At 46.3% G+C, this 18490-nt stretch overlaps 2 protein-coding genes across 7 annotated transcripts in view; both read left to right on the top strand.

The window, feature by feature from the left end:
• Positions 1-5487, top strand: part of LOC119976113 (class I histocompatibility antigen, F10 alpha chain-like) — a 39142-nt gene extending 33655 nt beyond the window's left edge. For 2 of the 6 annotated variants that reach the window (XM_038816289.1, XM_038816286.1), the window contains 3 exons: positions 3111-3143; positions 4192-4227; positions 5084-5487. In XM_038816289.1, coding sequence (XP_038672217.1) covers positions 3111-3143; positions 4192-4223 — 65 coding nt within the window. In that variant the 3' untranslated portion in view covers positions 4224-4227; positions 5084-5487. Of the gene's footprint in view, positions 1-3110; positions 3170-4191; positions 4228-4937 lie in introns of all 6 variants that reach the window. The other 4 variants (XM_038816288.1, XM_038816285.1, XR_005462873.1 and 1 more) reach the window with 3 other exon arrangements.
• LOC119976111 (stonustoxin subunit alpha-like) overlaps positions 1-18490 on the top strand; it is a 784268-nt gene that overhangs the window by 296175 nt on the left and 469603 nt on the right. The window lies entirely within an intron of this gene.

Below are 18490 nucleotides of genomic sequence, written 5' to 3'. Positions count from 1 at the left end.
AGGTGCTCAGAAATCCTATCCCTCAGTACCCTTTCCATTACTTTGCCTACCACCGAAGTAAGACTAACTGGCCTGTAATTCCCAGGGTTATCCCTATTCCCTTTTTTGAACAGGGGCATGATATTCGCCACTCTCCAATCACCTGGTACCACCCCTGTTGACAGTGATGACGAAAAGATCATTGCCAACAGCTCTGCAATTTCATTTCTTGCTTCCCATAGAATCCTTGGATATATCCCGTCAGGCCCGGGGGACTTGTCTATCCTCAAGTTTTTCAAAACGCCCAAAACATCTTCCTTCCTAGCAAGTATCTCCTCGAGCTTACCAGTCTGTACTACACTGTCCTCTCCAAAAATATGGCCCCTGTCGTTGTAAATACTGAAGAAAAATACTCGTTCAAGACCTCTCCTATCTCTTCATACTTACTACACAATCTCCCGCTACTGTCCTTAATCGGACCTACCCTCGCTCTAGTCATTCTCATATTTCTCACATACGTGTTAAAGGCCTTGGGGTTTTCCTTGATCCTACCCGCCAAAAATTTTTCATGCCCTCTCTTAGCTCTCCTAATCCCTTTCTTCAGTTCCCTCCTGGCTATCTTGTATCCCTCCAGCGCCCTGTCTGAACCTTGTTTCCTCAGCCTTACATAAGTCTCCTTCTTCCACTTAACAAGACATTCAACCTCTCTTGTCAACCATGGTTCCCTCACTCGACCATCTCTTCCCTGCCTGACAGGGACATACATATCAAAGACACGCAGTACCTGTTCCTTGAACAAGTTCCACATTTCACTTGTGTCCTTCCCTGACAGCCTATGTTCCCAACTTATGCACTTCAATTCTTGTCTGAAAGCATTGTATTTACCCTTCCCCCACTTGTAAACCTTGCCCTGTTGCACGCACCTATCCCTCTCCATTACTAAAGTGAAAGTCACAGAATTGTGGTCACTACCTCCAAAATGATCCCCCACTAACAAATCTATCACCTGCCTTGTTCATTACCAAGTACCAAATCCAATATGGCCTCACTTCTGGTCGGACAATCTACATACTGTGTTAGAAAAGCTTCCTGGACACACTGCACAAACACTACCTCATCTAAACTATTTGATCTAAAGAGTTTCCACTCAATGTTTGGGAAGTTGAAGTCACCCATGACTGCTACCCTGTGACTTCTGCACCTTTCCAAAATCTGTTTCCCAATCTGTTCCTCCACATCTCTGCTGCTATTGGGGGGCCTATAGAAAACTCCTAACAAGGTGACTGCTCCTTTCCTATTTCTGACTTCAACCCATACTACCTCAGTAGGCAGATCCTCCTCGAACTGCCTTTCTGCAGCTGTTATACTATCTCTAATTAACAATGCCACCCCCCCTCACCTCTTTTACCATCCTCCCTAGGGGGCAGCAGGGTAGCATGGTGGTTAGCATAAATGCTTCACAGCTCCAGGGTCCCAGGTTCGATTCCCGGCTGGGTCACTGTCTGTGTGGAGTCTGCACGTCCTCCCCCTGTGTGCGTGGGTTTCCTCCGGGTGCTCCGGTTTCCTTCCACAGTCCAAAGATGTGCGGGTTAGGTGGATTGGCCATGCTAAATTGCCCGTAGTGTCCTAATAAAAGTAAGGTTAAGGGGGGGGGTTGTTGGGTTACGGGTATAGGGTGGATACGTGGGTTTGAGTAGGGTGATCATGGCTCGGCACAACATTGAGGGCCGAAGGGCCTGTTCTGTGCTGTACTGTTCTATGTTCTATGTTCTAATCTTATTGAAACATCTATAACCAGGGACCTCCAACAACCATTTCTGCCCCTCTTCTATCCAAGTTTCCGTGATGGCCACCACATCGTAGTCCCAAGTACCGATCCATGCCTTAAGTTCACCCTCCTTATTCCTGATGCTTCTTGCATTGAAGTACACACACTTCAACCAATCTCCTTGCCTGCAAGTACTCTCCTTTGTCATTGTTACCTTCCCCACTGCGTCACTACACCCTTTGGCGTCCTGAATATCGGCTTCCTTAGTTGCTGGACTACAAATCCGGTTCCCATTCCCCTGCTAAATTAGCTTAAACCCTCCCGAAGAGTACTAGAAAACCTCCCTCCCAGGATATTGGTGCCCCTCTGGTTCAGATGCAACCCGTCCTGCTTGTACAGGTCCCACCTTCCCCAGAATGCGCTCCAATTATCCAAATACCTGAAGCCCTCCCTCCTACACCATTCCTGCAGCCACGTGTTCAACTGCACTCTCTCCCTATTCCTAGCCTCGCTATCACGTGGCACGGGCAACAAAGGGAAAAGAGGGAAGTAGATCCTTGGAAAATAGGCGACAGGTTTACATAAAGGATCTGGATCAGCGCAGGCTGGAAGGGCTGAAGGGCCTGTTCCTGTGCTGTAATTTTCTTTGTTCTCGTTGAGGGCATGGAATGCACTGCCTGTGGGAGTAGCTGAGTCAGAAACATTAGGGACCTTCAAGCGTCTATTGGATAGGTACATGGATTACGGTAGAATGATGGAGTGTAGATTAATTTGTTCTTAAGGGCAGCACGGTAGCATTGTGGATAGCACAATTGCTTCACAGCTCCAGGGTCCCAGGTTCGATTCCGGCTTGGGTCACTGTCTGTGCGGAGTCTGCACATCCTCCCCGTGTGTGCGTGGGTTTCCTCCGGGTGCTCCGGTTTCCTCCCACAGTCCAAAGATGTGCGGGTGAGGTGGATTGGCCATGATAAATTGCCCTCAGTGTCCAAAATTGCCCTTAGTGTTGGGTGGGGTTACTGGGTTATGGGGATAGGGTGCAGGTGTTGACCTTGGGTAGGGTGCTCTTTCCAAGAGCCGGTGCAGATTCGATGGGCCGAATGGCCTCCTTCTGCACAGTAAATTCTCTGATAATCTATGATTAATCTAGAACAAAGGTTCGGCACAACATTATGGGCCGAAGGGCCTGTTCTGTGCTGTATTGTTCCATGTTCTGTTTACCGGATCCCCATAAAGTGTAAGGATGGAGGGGAGTGTGGGAATGAGTATTTCTCACACAATCTCCATTCCCTCACACTTGTTATGTTCTCACTCTCTGATAATGGATTATTCCCCATTCTAACTGACATTTATTTTACTTCTCCAGATTCACCGAGTGTGATCTACACAACAGCTCACAGTAAGTGACTGAGGGACAGATTGTTGGGAAGCAAATAGACGGGATTGAAAATAGTCAAATTACTTTTTCCTCGGAATAAGTCAGGGTTACACAGGGGTAACTGAGACCCACCAAAGCCTCGCCCTCCACTCCTGCATTCTCCACTCTCTCACCCTCCACTCCCTCACCCTCCACTCCCTCACCCTCCACTCCCTCACCCTCCACTCCTGCATTCTCCACTCCCTCACCCTCCAATCCCTCACCCTCCAATCCCTCACCCTCCACTCCCTCACCCTCCACTCCCTCACCCTCCACTCCCTCACCCTCCACTCCCTCACCCTCCACTCCCTCACCCTCCACTCTCTCACCACTCCCTCACCCTCCACTCTCTCACCCTCCACTCCCTCACCCTCCACTCCCTCACCCTCCACTCTCTCACCCTCCACTCCCTCACCCTCCAAGGGGCTCAGAGACGCCCAGCTGCATTCCCTTTGGACAAGGTGGTGGCCTGGTACTGCAGGTGCCAGCCTGGCACTGCCAAGGTGCCTGGGTGGCACTGCCAGCTGGCAGGGGTGTTCCCGGTTTGGCAGTCCAAGGTGCCAAGCTGGCATTTTATGCACGCACGTGATCGGGCTGGGGGTACCTGCGTGAGTGTTGTAGGGTGCGGGGGGAGGGCGGAGAACTCTCCACACTGCGTTCAGGCTGGAGGGGGGGGGGGGGAATGTGGAGTTTGGGGGTTACTCTGGGGGCCTCGGAGCTCGGGACAACATTTTTAAATGTGGTCCTGATCTTTTGCTATACTGAGGAGATGTGGGAAGTGTAGCTCCTCAGTGCAGGAAGCGGGGCGACCTGCAGCCTCACCCACCCGTTCCCACTGGGGCACCTTTTTCAATGTGAGTAATGTTGATTGGCCGCGTGTTTCTCAGCGATGTGAACGCTGGGAAACACACGGCTAAACACACTCACTGAGGGACTTTGACCCCATTTAGTTGAATCGCACCCATAGAAAATCTCACTCTCAATTTTGATATTTTATTCCATTTCTTACATTTTGTTTTTATTTCCTCAGCTTCTGATGTCCCTGTTCCAGAACCTTCATGATTCAGTAAGTGAAATTTTACTTTATTTCCCATGGACATCGCTTTCCTCCTGACCCTGTCTCACTCTCCCAGACACTGTTAAACCTGTCAGACTAATTTCACTCCCTCCTGACCCTGTCTCACCCTCCCAGACACTGTTAAAACCTGTCAGACTAATTTCACTCCCTTCCTGACCCTGTCTCACTCTCCCAGACACTGTTAAACCTGTCAGACTAATTTCACTCCCTCCTGACCCTGTCTCACTCTCCCAGACACTGTTAAACCTGTCAGACTAATTTCACTCCCTCCTGACCCTGTCTCACTCTCCCAGACACTGTTAAACCTATCAGACTAATTTCACTCCCTCCTGACCCTGTCTCACTCTCCCAGACATTGTTAAACCTGTCAGACTAATTTCACTCCCTCCTGCCCCTGTCTCACTCTCCCAGACACTGTTAAACCTGTCAGACTAATTTCACTCCCTCCTGACCCTGTCTCACCCTCCCAGACACTGTTAAAACCTGTCAGACTAATTTCACTCCCTCCTGACCCTGTCTCACCCTCCCAGACACTGTTAAACCTGTCAGACTAATTTCACTCCCTCCTGACCCTGTCTCACCCTCCCAGACACTGTTAAACCTGTCAGACTAATTTCACTCCCGCCTGACCCTGTCTCACTCTCCCAGACACTGTTAAACCTGTCAGACTAATTTCACTCCCTCCTGACCCTGAACCGATTGTCTTGTTTCTCTCCATTCCTTACCTCGTGGGTTTACTGGGCTCCACTGCAGGACATTCCCGGGGTTTCATTGATGAATAACGGGATTGGCGTGTTCTAGTCTGAACCTGGACATCATTATCCATCCTTCCATATCTCCGCAGACACACAGAATTACAGCTCATTGTTTACACTCAGTTCTTTGATGATTGAGATCAATTTTTCCTGGGAATGTGTTTCCACTGATTGAACAATGGATCCCAGAGACACCAGGTTGGGATCCTGATTCTTCAAGTGAGACTTTCTGAAGTAGGCTTTCCATCCAGTATCAGCAACGTGACGCCTCTCACAGTCGAAACTCAGAGAGCCACATTTTATATTGATGGAACTGGACTATTTTACACTTTATGTGATGTCATATGTAACCTGTTCTTTCATTAACTTTTTATACATTTTAGAGCTAAAATATATTTATGGAAAATAGTCTGTAATTATTTATATCATCAATGTTTCTCTGTGATAACTGATAATTGTGGTTTCCAGTCAATAAATAATTATCAGTGTTTGACTTGTCTGAATTCTTCTTTACTGATTTCACAAGAAAGGTTTAATTCATTCACTCAGCAGCTTGTGACCCTTGGAATGGGAACTTGTTGAGGTTCAATTCAATGTGAACTGGCTGAGTTCATCCCAAATATCAGCATCATTCACTGCTTCCCATCAGCATTGATTCACCTGTTTACAGAAAAGAAGATGACAGCGAGAGACAGAGGAGAGGAAGACGTCTCATAACTTTAGTGAATCAAACTCCAAGACATTTCCCAATGAGGTGAGGGTGAAGTGTGACCAGCTTCTCAGTAATGAGAAGCATAGAGAACCTCAGAAAGTTAGTGTCTTGGTGAGGAAGGAGGTCACAGAGACTGTGAGTGTGAACAGCTCTACGTACAAACATATGACCAAGGAACAGGAGTAGGCCACTCGACCCCTCGAGCCTGTTCCATCTTCAAAAAGATCATGGCTGATCTGATTGTAACCTCATTCCCACATTCCTGCTGACCCCGATAACCTTTCACCCCCTTGTTCAGCAACAATCTACCTCGTTCTGCCTTAAAAATATTCAAAGGCTCAGCTTCCTCTTCCTGTTCAGGAAGAGAGTTCCAGAGACACAATCTCTGAGAGAGAAAAGAAGAATGTTACCTTTAGTATTTTATCTGTTAGATTCTGCAGACAATATGACTCCACCAACCCCTCCTGTGATTAACCTTAGACACCCACAGACACAGCTTACCCTGACCTACACAGAAATATAAATGATACACTGATCATCACACCAGCCTGTCCAAACTCTCATCAAACCACCCGGCCATTCCGGGTATTAGTCCAGTAAACCTTCTCTGAATAACTTCCAACACATTTAGAAGCTTCATTAAATAAACAGACCAATACTGTCCACAGTGCTTTAGATGGACCGTGATGGAAAATTGAACTTGTTAACAAGGCAATTGGCCCAAATATTATGTTGCCCGCAGTTGGTGTAGGCAGGCAGACGAGAGAGAGAGAAAATAGTTATTTTAAATTTTGTGTCAAAACCAGGAAGGGCTTCATTTGGGGATCATATTGGGTCATCTTCCAAGATGTTAGCCCCCAATTTGTTCCCCCTACATTGCCTCCAGCACACCCTCGCTCCCCTCCATAGACTCCAGGATCCCTCCTCACACCTTTATCCACATGTCATTATATCTACTCATGGATATAATGAGATGCAGACAGGCAGTGATTGATACACAGGATGACCAGTAAGCATACAGCACAGTGCAGCCAATCACCAGACAGGACACTACCACTATAAAGCCAGAGGGCACTAGGTTCCCTGCTCTCTCTGGACTCCCTCTCCCAGGTACTGAGACAGTCAGAGTCCACGAGCTAGCCAGTGCAAACACCATGCTGTAGCTAGTAAGTCTGGTCAGGCTACTACAAGGTCTCCAGTCAGATCAGTATAGTGTCGACCCACAGCTGAATATGTATAGCAGTTCTATAGTTGAATAAAATAGTGTTGGATCTTCTCCAGTGTTAGACGTCTGTTTCTAGCTTCTCTGCATCAAGTGCAGTCCACATCAAACCAACCTGCCAAACACATCACCACACACCCTGCCTGTCTCCAACCTGGGGCCTGCTTGCAGTCCCAGCAGTGACCACTACTCAGTGGTGGTGCTGCTGGGACTAATGGAGGTGACGGTGAAGCAGATTGGACAGCAGCTCCCGAGGGCAGGAATTCCTCCCAGTAAGGAGCGGAATCCCACTCTCCTCTCAGTTAGCCCACCGCCATGGTAGGGGTGATCAATACACCGCACCTCTCCTCGTGAGAACTCCAGACCGATAAGTGTAGGGAACCTCAGAAAGTCAGTGTGTTGGTGTGGAAGGAGGTCACAGAGATGTGAAAGCTAACAGCTCTGTACCATGGTCCACACAGCAATGTGGAAACAAACTGAATCATTTCACACAATCTGACAGGGTTGTATATTTCTTGATATTTCATCATTGAAATTTAAATTGATGATTTAGTAGGTTATGGAGTGAGGACCTTGTTGATGGGTGAATTATAGTTTGATGATGTCACATGGGGGTAAAGTTCAGTTGCCATTGGAGACGCACTCACCAAGTGTTTGCAAAGATCTCTTATCCACACCCTACACAGAGAGAGTGTGAAATTATCCCAAACTACCCAACAAGTCTTCCCCAAACCAACACAGAAACACCAAGATATTTATTTCACTTTTCTGTTTAGTGTGATGGTTGATAATGTCCAGGAGGGGGGAGTCCAGGATCCCAGTGTCTCCTCTCTTTACACTGGAGCTGCTGGACGAGGTCTCTTCAATCTCACTGTGAGGGGGGAGCCCAGGGTCCCAGTGTCTCCTCGCTTTACACTGGAGCTGCTGGACGAGGTCTCTTCAATCTCACTGTGAGGGGGGAGCCCAGGGTCCCAGTGTCTCCTCGCTTTACACTGGAGCTGCTGGACGAGGTATCTTCAATCTCACTGTGAGGGGGGAGTCCAGGGTCCCAGTGTCTCCTCTCTTTACACTGGAGCTGCTGGACGAGGTCTCTTCAATCTCACTGTGAGGGGGGAGCCCAGGGTCCCAGTGTCTCCTCTCTTTACACTGGAGCTGCTGGACGAGGTCTCTTCAATCTCACTGTGAGGGGGGAGTCCAGGGTCCCAGTGTCTCCTCTCTTTACACTGGAGCTGCTGGACGAGGTCTCTTCAATCTCACTGTGAGGGGGGAGTACAGGATCCTGTGGTGATCACAAGTTAACTAGATGCAATACAACTGAGCAAACACTAGAGGGATCACGGGAGAGCCATATAAATAAACCGGGACAGGAAGTGAGGACACACTTCACAGAAGGCAGAAATCGTAGCAGGGACAGACACACCAGCTAGTAGCACTTGAGGTAGCCGTAGGTAAAGGTCTGAAGAGAGAACGAATTCACAATAAAGCATGTTCTCCACATTTCAGACTACGAGCTTTATTAAGACACGAGGAACAACACATGGTACCCAGGAGTGGCTTCAGACGCTTACTATGGGACAACTCAGTGGCAGACACAGAAAGAACAAAATGGCATGGAAATCTCCTACTGGACATTCGACTTGGGAAGACATTGCTGATGGGAGGATGTGCCTTGGATTCCCACTTCTGCTGGACACGACTGGAAATGTAAGAAGTGTCTGGAAACGGTTTAAACAATGGTTCGATTTCGGTATCATAGCATATGATGCAGAAGCAGCCTCAGACGAAATTAAAATAGCAATTCTCATCGAAGGACATGAAGCTACGAAAGTTTATAATGGATTTAAATACTCAAAAGGTGAAGACAGAAACAGCTTACAAACAATACTAAACAAATTCGAAGAGTACTGTAAGGAATTTGAACAGCAAGGCATGCTCAGAGGCCAAACTGCACAGAGACTGAGTGATGCAAAACTTAAAAAATCACGAAAAGAACAAGAGATCGTGAATGAAAAGTACAGATCAAAAAGAAGAAATAACATGAATTTTTCACAATGCCAAAACGCTGAAATCCAGTCCAGATCGGAAAGAAAAGGTAATTTACAACTTTTAGAAAGAAAAAAACGCTGAAATCCGCGATAAAATGGCGTCGGAGCACATTTTGCAGTCTCGGGCAAGCAAAAAACTACAAATTGCGTCTACGCATGCGCCGGAACCGGAAGCCGCGCATGCGCAGTTTAAAAAAGGTCGCGGTGCCGATCGTTATGCGCATGCGCAAGCCGCGCATGCGCAGTCTAAAAAAGTTTTGGTCGCGGATCATTATGCGCATGCGCAAGTCGCGCATGCGCAATGGACACAAAACCGCACAGTGAAGGAGGAAGGCCGATTTGCGCATGCGCAATTAATTCCTACGCGTGACGTCATGACGCCTGAGCATCCCGACCACGCCCACTTAAAAGGGAAATGCCCGAAAATTGAAAACAAGACACTTAAAGTGGTAAAAGCAAATTTTCTTGCCTCAGAACACAGAAAAACGCCTGAACTTAAACCAGCAGTTAAAAATAACTCGCACAACACCCTGAAAAAAGCAGTCTGCACCACCCAAAGTGAAGAGAACAAAAAGAATTCCGAAACAACAAACGATGATTTGTTTTTCGAAGATTACCTCTTAGACATGGCTGAGTCAGTCGGATATGCTTATCACAGCATCAGCGACACGGTCGCAAAGTTCAACACGAATCAACTCGTGGTAGAAGAATCCAACCAAGATGATTTGGTTTTCGAAGAATACTACTCAGACATAGCTGAGTCAGTCGGATATGCTAATCACAGCATCAGCGACACGGTCGCAAAGTTCAACACGAATCAACTCGTGGTAGAAGAAGCCAACCAAGATGATTTGGGTTTCAAAGAATACTACTCAGAGATGGCTGAGTTATTTGGATATGCTGATCACAGCATCAGCGACACCGTTGCAAAGCTCAACACGAATCTACTCGTGGTAGATGAATCCAACACCATGATGCCATGGCAGCTCGTCGATACATTGGATGACAGCAATACCCAAGACGAAGACGACGCCACACAGAGAGCACAGAAAGACTCCACAGAGCGAGCGATGACAGGCTCCACAGAGCGAGCGATGACAGGCTCCACAGTGCGAGTGATGAAAGACTCCAACAGGGATGCAAGCAAACACTCCCTGGCGAACACCATGCATGAACAAGACCATGAAGGTAAACCCGCTGTATCTGAGCAACCGCAAGCAGACTATGAAAGTCTACCAAGCTCACATGAACAAGAAGAAGACAACGTACATCTAACCACTGACACCATGCATGAACAAGACCATGAAGGTCAACCCGCCGTATCTGAGCAACCACAAGCAGACTATGAAAGTCTAACAAGCTCACATGTACAAGAAGAAGACAATGTACCTCTACCTACTGCATGCGAAAACAGTGACAAGGTGATCACACTCGACGTACAGGATCACAGCGAGACTGACAGTTCTCAGCTTGTCTGTACAGAAGCACAGAGTCGGGCCACCCAACAGTCCAGAGAGACAACGCCGAAAGAAAACATGCAGATTTTGACTCCAGAAGAGGAGCACCTGGAGTCCAGAGAGACCACGCCAACAGAAACCATGCAGATTTTGACTCCAGAAGAGGAGCACCTGGAGTCCAGTGAGACAACATCAACAGAAATCATGAAGATTTGGACTCCAGAAGAGGAGCGCCAAGAGTCCACAGACACCACGTCAATTGTAATCATGAAGTTTTTGACTCCAGACGAGGAGCGCCAAGAATCCAGAGACACCGCGTCAAATGAAATCGAGAAGAAGTTGACTCCAGAAGAGGAGCACCAAGAAAGCAAAGATGAGGAATCAAATCCTCCACAAATGATTGATGTCACCAGCACCGATGCAACATCAGATCAGTCTCACCATTCTCGAGACGAAATGTTCAATGACTCAAATTATCCACACGGGACACTCATAGAGTATAACAAGAAAAACAAACGTCAAAAGAAGCACAGCAGAAACTAAAACAACAACAGCAAGAACAAAAGCAACATGAAGCGCGACAAGACCAACAACAATAGCAAGAAGCACAGCAGAAACGAGAACAACAACAGCAAGAACAAAAGCAACATGAAGCGCGACAAGACAAACAACAAAGTCAGGCACAAAGATAGCGACAACGACAGAGACAGAAACAACAAGAACGGCAACGAAAACAACAAAGTCAGGAACAAAGGTAGCGACAACACCAAAGACAGAAACGACAAGAACAGCAACAAGAACGGCACCGAAAACAACAAAGTCAGGAACAACGACAGCGACAACACCAAAGACAGAAACGACAAAAACAGCAACAAGTACGGCAACGAAAACAACAAAGACAGGAACGACAGAAACAACAGCAATGAAACAACGACTTGTACACAATGGTACTACTCAGTACATGAAGGACAATGCCACAGCACACTGCAAAACGATGACAAGACTACAAACATGTCATGGGATGACAACGAATCGCACAAACTCACATCTGCTCCAGAACAAGCAAGCACACCAGCATCCAAGGCGGATGAGATAATAAATCAATACCACAAGCACAGAAAAAAACAGTCCATGCCAGTCAACATCAGTGATGTGACCATGCAAACACCTCGGGATGACGCATTGGGTACTTAAAATAACAAGGAACACCAACAACATTCACAACGGAGTTGCAATATCAATATCACCATGTCATCAACAACAAAAAGAAAAAAAAAAAACTGAACAAATTCATCAAGTTTGGACCCATAAATGTTTTATTAAGATTGGACTCATAAATACATTGGCTTTGTAAAAAAAAAATATGCAATAGCACCATCACTTGTATAGATACGCATATCGTAAGTAACTGTTTTGTATAATTTTCTTTAACGATGTACAGAAAATATGTAAAGAGAAAAAGGGGGATGTGGTGATCACAAGTTAACTAGATGCAATACAACTGAGCAAACACTAGAGGGAGCACTGGAGAGCCATATAAATAGACCGGGACAGGAGTTAGGACACACTTCACAGAAGGCAGAAACTCGTAGCAGGGACAGGCACACCAGCTAGTAGCACTTGAGGTAGCCGTAGGTAAAGCTCTGAAGAGAGAACGAATTCACAATAAAGCATCTTCTCCACATTTGAGACTACGAGCTTTATTAAGACACGAGGAACAACACAGATCCCAGTGTCTCCTCTCTTTACACTGGAGCTGCTGGACGAGGTCTCTACAATCTCACTGTGAGGGGGGAGTCCAGGGTCCCAGGGTCCCAGTGTCTCCTCTCTTTACACTGGAGCTGCTGGATGAGGTCTCCACAATCTCACTGTGAATTCACTTCCTGAATCTCTCTCTGTCTGAGTTTGATCTTCCTGGTAACTGGTGACACAGGATAGTTTATCCTTTAATTGGCTGTTTTTCGGAAGCTGACCAATCATTTATCCTCAGCCTGGTTCAGGAAATGTTCAAGTTAGACAATAAAATGGAGTCTGGGTAGATTTGTTATTTGTATTTTCCCCAGTCTGTAAACAGGATTAGTTTCCTCCAGTGGTGTGCAGAGGTCTGGTGATGCCCGGGGCAAATCTTGTTTGTATGCCCCAAAGACTCAAGTATAAGGCCTAATATACTGAGAAATATTATGAGAAAGGAAAACATTTTGAATCTATAAACACAGATGAAACATGAACTAAACGCTTTATTCGATTTTAATATAAATCAATCAAATTTATTAAGTTCTTTTCCCCAAATGATACCTCCTGTCACAAAACACCTGAACTACTTCATTTTTTACATCAGCTGTGAGAAATTCTTTTTCAATGCTTACTAAAGCCAGGTTGGTCAGTCGCTCCTGTGACATAGAAGACCTCAGATATATTTTTATTAATTTCAGTTTTGAAAATGACCTTTCACAGCTTGCGACTGAAAATGCGATTGTAAATAGTAATCTGTATGAAACACACAGCGTCGGAAAGACATCCCTCCCATACTGCAGTAAAGACTACAGAGCATCTTTAGGATCAGCGGGAACTCTATTTCCTCCAGCTCGAAGGAGCATCACAAAATCAATAATTTTGTCATAGAACTGAATTGCAACCACATCATTGTCATAATAATTTGCAAAGTCTGAACATTCCTTTTTTAATTTCTCTCTTTCTTGTTCATCTTCAATCACTACTGAATTCAAGTTCAGAAGAAAAGAAAATCGGTCACTGAGTCTTTGAAGACGGACACTGCGGTCTTCAATTTCAGTTTTTAATCTGTTCACAATCTCTACCATTACTCTATTCATTTCTTCTTGTGCCGTCAGTCCACTATCTCTTGCTGACTCTCCAGGCATTATTCTTCTTCTCCTTGTTCGTGCAATTGGTATTCCCCAATTTTCACAATATTCATTGGCTAAATCTATTGCATCAATGGGCAGCACGGTAGCATGGTGGTTAGCATAAATGCTTCACAGCTCCAGGGTCCCAGGTTCGATTCCCGGCTGGGTCACTGTGTGGAGTCTGCACGTCCTCCCCGTGTGTGCGTGGGTTTCCTCCGGGTGCTCCGGTTTCCTCCCACAGTCCAAAGATGTGCGGGTTAGGTGGATTGGCCATGCTAAATTGCCCGTAGTGTCCTAAAAAGTAAGGTTAAGGGGGGGGGGGGGTTTGGGTTACGGGTATAGGGTGGATATGTGGGTTTGAGTAGGGTGATCATTGCTCGGCACAACATAGAGGGCTGAAGGGCCTGTTCTGTGCTGTACTGTTCTATGTCTATGTTTAAATTGTGGATAATTTCATCATTCTTCAAATTCAAGTTATGAATAAGTCCTCTCAGATCACAAGAAGCTTCATGGAATCCCATTTTCGGATCCTGCAAACGTTTTGAGACTTTCTCCACTGATGATAAAACTGAGTACCAAAAATTTAATAAAGCTATAAACGGGAACTGTTGAATAGAGTTCAGTTGCGATCCTGCATCAGATTTAGTTTCCCTTGAAAATTCTCCTTCCAGCAGGTGTTGAAGGCTTGCAATAACGTTGTCACACTCTTCGTGGATTACTTGCACAGCATCATGGCTGGAACTCCATCTTCTGTCACACTGTCTTTTCACAGTCCGAGTGACAAAAGATTTTAACACTTCCCAACGAGAAGTAGATGAAGAAAAAAAAGTAGAGTTTTTCTAGAATGCCAAAAAATGTAACAACAACAGGCTGCACCTCACTTGCATGGACACAGGCCAAATTGAGGCTTTGGTTCTCGCAGTTCACAAACACAGATTTTGGGTTAACTTCAAGAATTTTTTGTTGAACACCTCTCACTCCAGCCATAACTGCTGCGTTATCATATGCTTGACCACGACAGTCATTCATGGAAATTTTGTCTTCTTCCAATTTTTCCTGAATTTTATTTACCAGGCTGACTGCATCTTTCTTGTTGACTTGAAAAAATCCCAGAAATGTCTCCTTTATTTCTAGTTTTCTGTTTTCATAAATATTAACGTAACGCAGAATTTCAGAAACCTGATCTTCATGGGCAATATCTGGAGTTGAATCCAGCATTATGCTAAAATATTTTGCGTCCTTAATTTCGGAAATTATATTTTTCTTGACAGTTTCACCAAGAAGATTGATTATTTCGTTTTGAATTCTGTTGGACAAGTAGGTGACACTTTTTGGTTTCTCTTTCCCTCTCTGCAAGTGTTTTGCTAAGATGTCATCATATTTGGCCAAAAGTCTGATTGTTGCTCGAAAGTTTCCTGTATTTTCACTGACTGTCTCCCCTGGCTCTGATAACCCAGATATTCCTTCTCCTCGATGTCCACGATAGGCCAGATTCTGTTTTGCCAGAAAGGATATAACCTCGACAATCCGTTCAGTTATAGCTTTCCATCTTTTCTTTTCAGGAGACATTTGCTGTTGAAGTTCAGCATCTATCGTAGTTGAATGATTGAGTCGAACTACGAGGTTCAGGTATTCCCTCATGTGAGCTCTATGAGAAGGGCTTTTCTCATGGTCAGGTATTGTTGGATTTAATTTTCTCCACGTGGAGAAACCGTCTTCCTTTCCAAAGTTTGACACAGACGACAAATGCTCCTTTGAAAACAAAAAGCAAACAAAACTGTAGCATGCTTTCCGATATGGAGAGTATAACAACCATTTTCTCTCCACAATTTCTCCGTTTGTGGAAACTTTATCAAACCACTGTTTGGAAAATGATCTCCCATCCTTCTCAGCAAATGGAGCACTTTTATTCTGATATCTTTCAGGGCCATGTTGTAATATTGTCATCTTCAAATGATCTGGAATCGGTTTCTTCAAACAGCCAAAATCGCTTCTTTGCAAAAATATGCTAAAATCTTCTTTATTTTCTTCACATGGATCATCATCCTGACAACGAGACTGAGGAGAGAGAGTATTATGTTCTGACCGAGCTGAATCCGTATCAGAAAAATCCTTCTCTGCACCCACATCATCTTTTACTTCTCCAGGTTCTCCTACTTCTTCTTTTCTTCTTTTATCCATGCATCTAATGACCCTCTTTGATGGGACTCTTCTTCGACTCTGGCCCTCTTTTTTTTCCTGTTCTGTGCTCCACTCGGTTTTACACGAAATACTCGTAACATTTCATTTTCTATCTCAAAAACCGTAAGACGCATGAGAAAATGGGAAGAAAATGGTAAACAATCGGTCAGTTGCAGACGGATAAACCATATTTCATTTCTTTGTTCCTTCGTATCAAATTATTTCACACTGATTCTCCACTGATAATTTTGTGTAATTTATATCATGGACTTGCAAATTAGTGGTATCTGTATTCGAATATTAGCATGTTAAGGAATAAATGTCTCTTATTCCGAGATTAAATGCCATAGCAGTCTTCTGATCATCCAGGCTTCACTCTTACTACATCCCATGTAAATATTTCATTAAATATCACCAAAAAACCTATAAAAAACATAGTTGCACCCGTTCTAGAGCTATTCACTGACCTGAGTAGGTAAAAGAACTAATCTAGATGCACAAAAAGCTGAAGAAAAGACGAGTTATGACTCGAGGAAACGCAGGAACGAACAGCCACGTCTGCTTGTTGCTTTTGATGGTTGCACCACGTACATCATGCGCATGCTTGTGGGGGGATGGGGAGAAGCACCATTTTCTCTAGACAGAAAGGGTACACCATGTTAAAGGAATAAAGGGCTAACAACTGCCTCTGCAGTGCGGTGAGCCTCCAAAAATTGATTTATCACCGCTGAAATTTTAAAATTACTATCTTATTTCCTTCTCTGGTGCAGCACGGTGGCCTAGTGGTTAGCACAACCGCCTCACGGAACTGAGGTCCCAGGTTCGATCCCGGCTCTGGGTCACTGTCCATGTGGAGTTTGCACATTCTCCCCGTGTCTGCGTGGGTTTTGCCCCCACAACCCAAAAAATGTGCAGAGTAGGTGGATTGGCCATGCTAAATTGCCCCTTAATTGAAAAAAATAATTGGGTAACCTAAATTTAAAAAAAAAAATTATTTCCTTCTCTGATTGGATGCCCCCATCCAATGGATGCCCGGGGCCAATGCACCGTCGGCCCCCACTCTGCACGCCACTCTTTGGGGAGAGTTTGAAATGGGTGATATTTGATCAGACGCCTGTTATACAGCCAGCCTGATATCTGACACCATTGAAGTCAGCACAGTGTGTCAGACTCTGATGGGATTTGTGTCCAGGACAGGTTGATGGAACCATCAATTCAGCGAACACGTGTCGTTGGATCTGAACAGAGGCTTTAATACACTTGCAATAGAGCCAGCCTATTCGTCATTGAACTTCAGATGAAATGGCAGGCTGGCTCTAAGGCACTAATTTTTATACATCGGTCCCAGGGGGAGGAGTCCTGGGCGGAGCCAAGGGAGGAGCCCAGTACAAACTCTTGCGTACTCCCAGAGCGACTCCCCCTGGTGGTCGGATAGTGCAACTGCACTTACAATGGGTAGATAACGAACATATATACATGGAGTGATATTGGCAACTATATATAGCGTGAATCACATTCACCACATTCACCCCCTGTTAAAAAAATCAAGTCCGGCGGGGTGGTGGTTTACAAAGTCAGTCTGTCCGGTGGACGAATTGTCTGTTTTGATCTGCGGAGCACCGGGGTTGCAGCCTCTTGCGGTGGCTGGGCGGGCGTCGATGTCTGGGGCACGGTTGCCGGCTCCGGGGCGAGTCTTGTCTGAGCCTCATACACCTCCTGGTCGAATAGAGACTGGGGGCGCGGGGACGGGCTGGTGCTGGCGCTTGGGACTGGTGGAGTGAGCTCGCAGAATCGGGGGTGCAAGGGGGCGGCTGCATAGGGAACGGGGAAAGGAGTTCCTCGGTGGGGGTAGATGGGGGGCTGGATCCAGCGGGTGACAGGTCCCGCAGGGATACTGTGTCCTGGCGACCGTCCGGGAACTCAACAAATGCGTACTGTGGGTTGGAATGAAGCAGGCACACCTTTTCAACAATGGGGTCGGTCTTGTGCGCCCTGACGTGCTTCCTTACATGAACCGGGCCTGGCGTCCTCAGCCATGCCGGAAGTGAGACCCCTGTGGTAGTGCCCCTGGAAAAAATGAAGAGCCGCTCGTGTGGGGTTTGGTTGGTAGCTGTACACAGGAGGGATCTAATTGCATGGAGCGCGTCAGGGAGGACTTCCTGCCATTGGGAAACTTGGAGCTTCCTGGACCTGAGGGTCAGTAGGACGGTCTTCCAGACCATCGCGTTCTTCCTCTCCACCTGTCCGTTCCCCCTGGGGTTATAGCTGGTAGTCCTGCTCGAGGCGATGCCCTTGTTGAGCAGGTACTGACGCAGCTCGTCACTCATAAAGGACGCACCCCGGCCGCTGTGCACGTAGCTGGGGAAACCGAACAGAGTGAAGACACTATGCAGGGCCCTAATGACTGTGTGGGAGATCATATCGGGGCATGGGATGGCGAAGGGGAATCGGGAGAACTCGTCAATAATGTTAAGGAAGTAAATGTTTTTGTTAGTGGAGGGGAGTGGCCCTTTGAAATCGATCGCAAGGCATTCAAAGGGCCGAGAAGCCAGGTGGGCCCTGTCTGGTCTATAGAAGTGCAGTTTGCACTCCGCACAGATCGGACAGTCCCTGGTGACCGCTTTTACCTCCTCGTTGGAGAAAGGCAGGTTTCGGGCTCTGATGTAGTGGGCGAGCCGGGTGACCCCTGGGTGGCAGAGGTCATCGTGGATGGCTTTTAGACGGCTGATTTGAGCGCTGGCGCATGTTCCGCGGGATAGGGCATCCGAGGGCTCGTTGAGCTTCCCCGGTCGATATTTGATATTGTAATTGTAGGTGGAAAGTTCAATGCTCCACCGAAGAATTTTGTCATTTTTAATTTTGCCCCTTTGCGAGTTATCGAACATGAAAGCAACCGATCTTTGGTCGGTGATGAGGGTGAACCTCCTACCTGCGAGGTAGTGCCTCCAGTGTCAGATAGCCTCCACAATGGCTTGTGCTTCCTTCTCGACTGAGGAGTGTCGGAGTTCTGAAGCG

The sequence above is a fragment of the Scyliorhinus canicula genome, chromosome 13 (genome assembly GCF_902713615.1).
Source record: "Scyliorhinus canicula chromosome 13, sScyCan1.1, whole genome shotgun sequence".
Classification (NCBI taxonomy): Eukaryota; Metazoa; Chordata; class Chondrichthyes; order Carcharhiniformes; family Scyliorhinidae; genus Scyliorhinus; species Scyliorhinus canicula.
This window is presented reverse-complemented; position numbering and strand designations above follow the sequence as displayed.